The sequence below is a fragment of the Numenius arquata genome, chromosome 25 (assembly GCF_964106895.1).
Source record: "Numenius arquata chromosome 25, bNumArq3.hap1.1, whole genome shotgun sequence".
NCBI classification, from domain to species: Eukaryota; Metazoa; Chordata; class Aves; order Charadriiformes; family Scolopacidae; genus Numenius; species Numenius arquata.
In genome coordinates, this window is record NC_133600.1 from 6,179,688 (window position 1) to 6,186,220 (window position 6,533).

The window sequence follows — 6,533 nt, forward strand, 5'->3', positions numbered from 1 at the left end:
GCAACTGGGGGGTCTCACTGACCAACTGTCCCTCTGTCCGTCTCCAAACGTGCTGACAACAAACGCTCCAGTCCAGTTTTCCTGGACAGAGGGATAAGAGTCTCTGATGTTGCCACTCAGCAAGTTCCATGGAAATCCCTCACCAGCTGAAGGAGAGGAGATTCTGCCGCTCTCCTGACCCGGAGGGGCTGCGTTGGGATCCCGGAGCCTGGCACCAGCCCCTTCCCCTCGGGGCTCTCTCCTTCCCAGCTTCCAGCAGGTGGTAGCATGCTGCCGGCTCCGCCAGCTGCGTCCCCAGCCCTTCCAGCAACACCAGCCCTGCCAGTGTCCCCAGCTCTGCCAGTGTCCCCACCAGGCATTGCTTGCCCACGGTGCTGTGGTCAGGCCACTGCCAGCAGCCTCCAGCCCGGCATGATGGACCCTCGCCTGTCTCACCCAGCCCTCGCCCAGCTCCCCATCACGCTGCTTAGGGAGGTGGCTCCGGAGCCCCCAGAGCTGTTCCCTCCCGGTGTCCTGTGCTGCCCAGATCCACGGAGAGCTCTGGACGAGGGGGAGGCAGGCAAGGAAAGGCACCCCCCCTGTCTCCACACTGCTCAGTGCTGAGCGAGGGTCTGGAGCCCGTTTTGGAGGCCCCAAACCCTTGTTTTCTACTGCCCCTGCAAGTGTTTGCTCTCTGCCCGTTCCTGGTTCGGGTCTGGCTGCTCCTGCCGCACACAGTGGCCACACAGCACAGTGCCGATGGCGAGTGCTGGTCTCTGGCAGCCCCGTGGTGACAGTGGGGCTGGCTGCCGGCCCTGCCTGTGCTGCTGGGAGGGGATGCTCTCGCACAGCCCATATACTCAAGATGCCAGAGACGCGTGTCCCTGTGCCAGCTCCTGCCATGAGTGCAGGGTCTCTCCTGCCGTCCCTTTGCTGGGAACTGGGGCACTGAGGACCTCAGCTCCTCTTCTGCCTCATACCTGGAAGTTCTGCCCTGAGCTGAGCCCAGGCAAGCTCAGTGCACCCTGCTCCCCTCTGTCCCCCAGAGACGGCTGGCCCCGAGCCGAGTGGGCAGGGCTGGCCCCACTCCAGCGCTCTTTGTTATCTCAAGGGAACTCAACCATTTCTGCACCTTGTTTACCCACCGTTGTGCAGGGTGGAGGAAAGGCAAACACAAGCCTTTCGTTCACCAGCCTCCCCTTCCCGAAAGCCTCATCCTCTCCCGGGCTCCATCTGCCCTCTTCTCCCCCCACAGGACCCAGGACTCAGAGCTCTGCAGTGAAGTTCCCAGGGTTCAGCTATGACACTGCCGTCCCCTTCCCCACCGCTGCCCCCGAGACATCCCTGCCCACACCCTTCCAGGTCCTGGCTGCTTCCTGCTCCCAAATCAACCCATTCAGATGTTTCCAGCAGCTTTTCCCAGGTGCCAGCGAGGGGCAGCCATGCCGAAGGGCCCACTCCTGGTGAACGTCTGCAGCTGGCCTGAGCTGCTGCTCCCCACCGGGCAGGGCAATGTGCCAAGAAACTCCATAAATCAGAGTGCTCGCGTTGCCAGGGAGCGCCCGCTCACTGCCAGGAGAGGCCTGGGCATGGTAGGCAGAGGGCACACAGTGGAACTGTGGGGGTGCAGGGAGAGGGGAGGGCGACCCACTTCCAGGGAGGGAGGAGGGTTATTCCCTAGGCCCTGGGGACCTTCTTCCCTGCCACCTTTCCCAGGTGCTGGCAGAGCTGTGGGCTCTCCATCTGGCTCTGCACAGCCAGCTCTTTTTACCAGCTCAGAGCCAGGATGCAGAGGGAGCCAAGACTTCCCCCATCTCGCACTCGCTGCTCGGCTGCGGCAGCCCCTGCCGATGGAGCCTCCATGCCGGGCTCTCCTTCCCAGCGGTCACTCCCAGCCCTGCACTGTGGGATTATGGTGCCTTCCCTGCAGCCCAACAGCATCCATGGGGCAGCAGCCAGGGAGGAACAGCTGCTGGTCCCGGTCCGTGCCACTGTCCTGCTTGGTACATCCCTGTCCCCGAGGCTATAAATCCATGCGGTACCTGGGCTGGGGCCGATCACCCTGGTTTGAAAGCCTTCTGTCCCCCTCCTATCCCCTCCCCAGCACTGAGGCCTGCAGTGATGTTCTGTGGATCCTCTGGACGTTTTTCTCCAGTGCCCCCAGTGCCACCTGGGCCGTATCCTGCCCCAGTGCTGTCCCCGCAGGTGCTGTGGGATGTGTGACATGTGGCACTGCCTCCCCCAACTCCTCCAGCCACGGTATTAAACCACTTAATGCACTCAGCGAGCCCTTGAGCTCGGAGCCGCCGTGGAGTGCCGCTGGCTTTGTACAGCGCTTTGATGAGCTCAAGAGCCCCGAGGGGAGCGTGGGCTGCGCCGGGGGATTGGGGGGGGGGAAAGGGGGGGTCTGGAGGGCGCTGGGGGGGCCACGGGGCCGCCACCACCCCGCTCCTGGCTCGGGGACCCCCCGGTCCCGGTCCCCGTCCCCGCCCCGGTGCTCCCGTGGGCAGGCGGCCGGGTGTCCCGGAACCGGGCACCCGCACCCCGGAGCATAAGCACCCCGGGACTGCTCGGCCCGGCTCGGTCCCTGTCCCTGTCCCTGTCCCGGTGCCGGTGCCGGTGCCGGTGCCGGTCCGTCCGGGCGCGGCGCGGGGAAAAGCGGGGGCGCCGCGCTCGGAGGATTACGGCGGCGGCGCGGGGAAGGAGCGGAGCCGCCGCCGCCGTATAAAAGCGCGTCCGCGCGCGCCCCGCCCGGGCTGCGGCGGCGGCGGCTCCGCTCCGGCTGCAGCGGATCCGGCGCTTCCCGCTCGCGGAGCCGGTCGGTCCGTCCGTCCGTCCGTCCGTCCGTCGATCGGTCCGGGCGTCGCGTCGCGTCGCGGCCGGCAGCGGCTCCCGTGCGCCGCGGCCGCCCCGTCCCGTTCTATCGCTCGGGTCCGACACTGCCGCGATCCCCGGGTCCGCGTCCCTCGGCGCGGCCGGTTCCCTCCCGTCCCCCCGGGCTGGCGGGTCCCCGTGTCCCTCGGCGCGGCCGGTTCCCTCCCATCCGTGCCCCCGTCCCCCCGTTTCTCGGTGCCGCCGGTTGCCACCCGGGCTGACGGCTCTGGTCTGCCCCTGCCGGTGCCCGGCGCCCGGTGACAGCGTTTCCCCTCGGGTCTCTTCCAGCCCCGCATCGGCAGCAACATGTGGCTCCTGGAGCGGTTGCGCGGCGTGGCGGAGAACGGCGGGTCCCGGGGCACGGGGCCGGAGGAGTCCCCGCGGGGGTCCCGCTACAGCAACGTCCTCACCCCCGACAAGATCCCTGACTTCTTCATCCCACCCAAGCTGACCGCAGCGCCTGCCGAGGCCGAGGGCACCGAGCCCCCCGCAACGCCCGCCATGGGCCCCTCCACCTCGGAGCAGGACCTGGCCGGGCGCAAGCCCCCGCGCAGCCCCCGGCCGTCCAGCCGGCCCCGGCAGCGGGCAGCCAGCCGACACATCATCCAGATCGAGACCGCCGAGGACTGGACGGCCGAGGAGGGCTTCAGCACCAACGCAGACCCGCAGGCACAGACGGCCATGTCGCTGCCCTACGTGCCCAAGGCGCAGACCTCCTACGGCTTCGCCACGCTGGTGGAGAGCCCCCACACACGGCGCAAAGAATCGCTCTTCCACAGCGAGCACAGCAGCCTCTGCCCCTCGCCAGCCACCTCGCCCAGCGCCCAGCGCAGAGCCAAGCTCAATGGTGAGGGCAGGCCCCGGGCACCCGCCGACCTGGGCGCAGCCCTCATGCACCCCGGCCGTTACTTCAGCGGCGGCGAGAGCGACACATGCTCCTCAGCCGAGTCCTCACCCTTCGGCTCCCCGCTGCTCTCCCGCTCCGTCTCCCTGCTGAAGATCTTCAGCCAGGAGAGCCAGTCCAAGGTCATCAAGCTGAAGCACTCGGTAGCCCGCAACAGCTCCCTCTCCACCGATGACAGCTCTGCCGACACCAGCCCCAGCGCCCAGCGCCGCTCCAGGAGCGCCCCAGCCGGGGGGCAGCCCCCCGCTGCCCTCCTGCCCCTGGACCTGCCGCCGGGCCGTGACCGGGAGCACAGCCTGCGGCTGAGTCGGGGCGGCAGCCTGCGCCTGGCCGCCGAGTACGACCCCTCCAACGCCCGGCTGCGCGTGCGGCTCGTCTCCGCCGAGGACCTCTACGACACCCTCGTTGACCTGCGCAGCATCAACTGCTGCGTCTCGCTGTGCCTCAACCCCGGGAAGCTGCAGAAGCAGCGCAGCACCATCGTCAAGAACAGCCGCAACCCTGTCTTCAATGAGGACTTCTTCTTCGATGGGCTGGGCCCCGGCCACGCCAGGAAGATGTCCCTGAAGCTCAAGGTGGTCAACAAGGGCAGTAGCCTTAAGCGGGACACGCTGCTGGGGGAGAAGGAGCTGCCCCTCACCACCCTCCTGTCCTGCCTGTAGGCGCTTGCTGCCCCCCTGGGGGCTGGGGTGAGGGCAAGGGGGGAAGCCATGTCCCCCAGCCTCACTCAGAGGGGTTTGGAAGGGCCCCTTGGAGGGGGGACGGGGCTGTGGCGGAGCATGGGGGTCCCCGGGGGTGGCACTGCCAGCACCAGCCCGCCTGCAGCAGGGCAGGCAGGGCCAGCAGCCGCAGGGTCTCCCCTCTGCTCCCTCCTGGGGCTGCATCTCCTGGAGCCCAGTGGGGATCCACTGGCGCCATCTCCACCGGGAAGGATGGATGTCACCTGCTGGGCTCTTCCCTCCCTGGTGCCCGTGGTCTCTAGCTGGCCAGCACAAAGGTTGGAGGTGGGTAGATCTCTGTAGCATTCTTTGTGCCACCTTTCTCAAAGTCCCAGCCCCTGGAGTCAGGTGATAGCATCAACCTCAGCTTTAATTTAAAAGACAAGTTTCTAGGCTTGGAAACTGCAGAGAAAATACTGCAGAGGTGACCCAAGAGTGGGCCAAGGGAGGTGACCCCGGGGATGAGTCAGGTTTGTGGGTTTTAAGCCTTTCCTGGACTGTTCCCAGCCCTGCAGGACTGCGCAGATGCACAAGTCAGCTTGGTCCGACTTGCAGCTCCCGGGACACCTCCCCTGCCCACCCCCAGCGGTGTCCCCTGCTGCTCACCCCCTGCGGGACACAGCTCCTGAAGCTTCAGGGGTGTTGGGTTTTTCCAGGTCCAGGAGGCTCCCTTGCCTGTCCCCTGCCTGTGGGAGGGAGGTGCTGGGGCTGGCACTGCCACGGGGGGGCCTGGCACACCTCACCCTGGGCTCATGGGTGGTCCCAGGCAGTGTCCCAGCAGATGTGCTCGCTGACAAAGCTGAGGTGACTGGAGTAGCCCTCCCTGAGTCCTGGTGGCCTGGCTGGCACTGGGGACGTCTGCAGGTGTTGGGGGGCAGGGGGGCAGGCTGTGGCTGAGGCCCCCCTGCCCTCGCCTATGGGGGCTCGGGAGCGACTGCACCTGCCGAGAGGAGGGATGAGTCCCGTGGGGCCACAAAACCCCTGTGTCCAGCAGGACCCAGCTCCCCGGGGGACTGGCCTGGTTCTGCAGTTTCCGTCTGGGGGGAGCAGGGTGCTCCCACCCTTCCCGTCCCTCCCTGCCATCCCAGTTGATGGATGGAGGCACCGGCAGTGGGGAAATGCCGGCCGGGGCACTTCTGCGGGGATAAAACCAATGCCTTGTTGTTGTTTGGTGTGGTGTTACCCATTGCGTCGGGCCCTGCATGTTTCTGTGGAAGGGAGCGGAATTTGCAGAGCTCCCGTCCCCGCCTGTTGCCACACGCGTGGACACACGCACACACACGTGTCCCTCTGTGTTAACCTCTGTCGGTGGCAGTTGATGTTCCTTCTTGTCCTTTGCAGCAGATGGCAGATTTCGGTGTTGGCTATTTATATCTGAGGCTGATCTTTCCCAGCGTGTTTTACTTCTGTCTGTAAATATGTTTCAGGTACGCGAGGCATGGCTCTGATAGCGCCGTGTTTGCATGTCGGGGGGATTTGGGGTGATCGTGGCTGTTTGTCGAGCTTGTGGCTGAAAACAAACCGTGCAGGACGTAAGGAGCAGACACGTCCCTCCTTTGCGGAGGATTTCCCACCTGAGGCTTCCCACCGCTCCCCTGGGAGCCAACACGGGGGATGCTCCCGGCCCCCGAGTGCCCAGACTCACCCTGGGGGCAGATGGGGGCTCTGGGGAGGGTGGGATGGGGCGATGGGCCGCGTCCCTGGGGTGGGGGTGAACATCCTGCCCCTGAGCAGACCCGGGGCAGGAAGGGGACGCTCCCCGGGGTGCTGTGGTCCCCGGGGTGCTGTACCTGCAAGGGGGTGGGGGGGACCCAGCAGGCTTCGAGGGGAGGGGGAACAGGAGCTGGGCAAAGATTTTGGTGCTTTATGAGAGGGTTGGGGCGTGACGCGTCCCCCACGGCAGAGCTATGTGCCTTTGGGTTTGGGCAAGGGGGATGCTGAGAGCAGGGTCCTGGGCTGCTCCTGGGGTTGGAGCTGGTCCTGGGGGAGACCCAAGAGGCTGGGGGCTTGTGCTGTCCCCCCCGCCTGTCCCAGGGCTGCCTTGCTGGAGTTGAGTG

At 66.5% G+C, this 6,533-nt stretch overlaps 1 protein-coding gene across 1 annotated transcript; it reads left to right on the forward strand.

The window, feature by feature from the left end:
- The first annotated feature begins 3,159 nt into the window (after positions 1 to 3,159).
- On the forward strand, positions 3,160 to 4,419 carry C2CD4C (C2 calcium dependent domain containing 4C). Its single transcript, XM_074163883.1, has one exon. The coding sequence runs from the start codon at positions 3,160 to 3,162 to the stop codon at positions 4,417 to 4,419; it is 1,260 nt and encodes a 419-aa protein (XP_074019984.1).
- Positions 4,420 to 6,533: the final 2,114 nt, after the last annotated feature.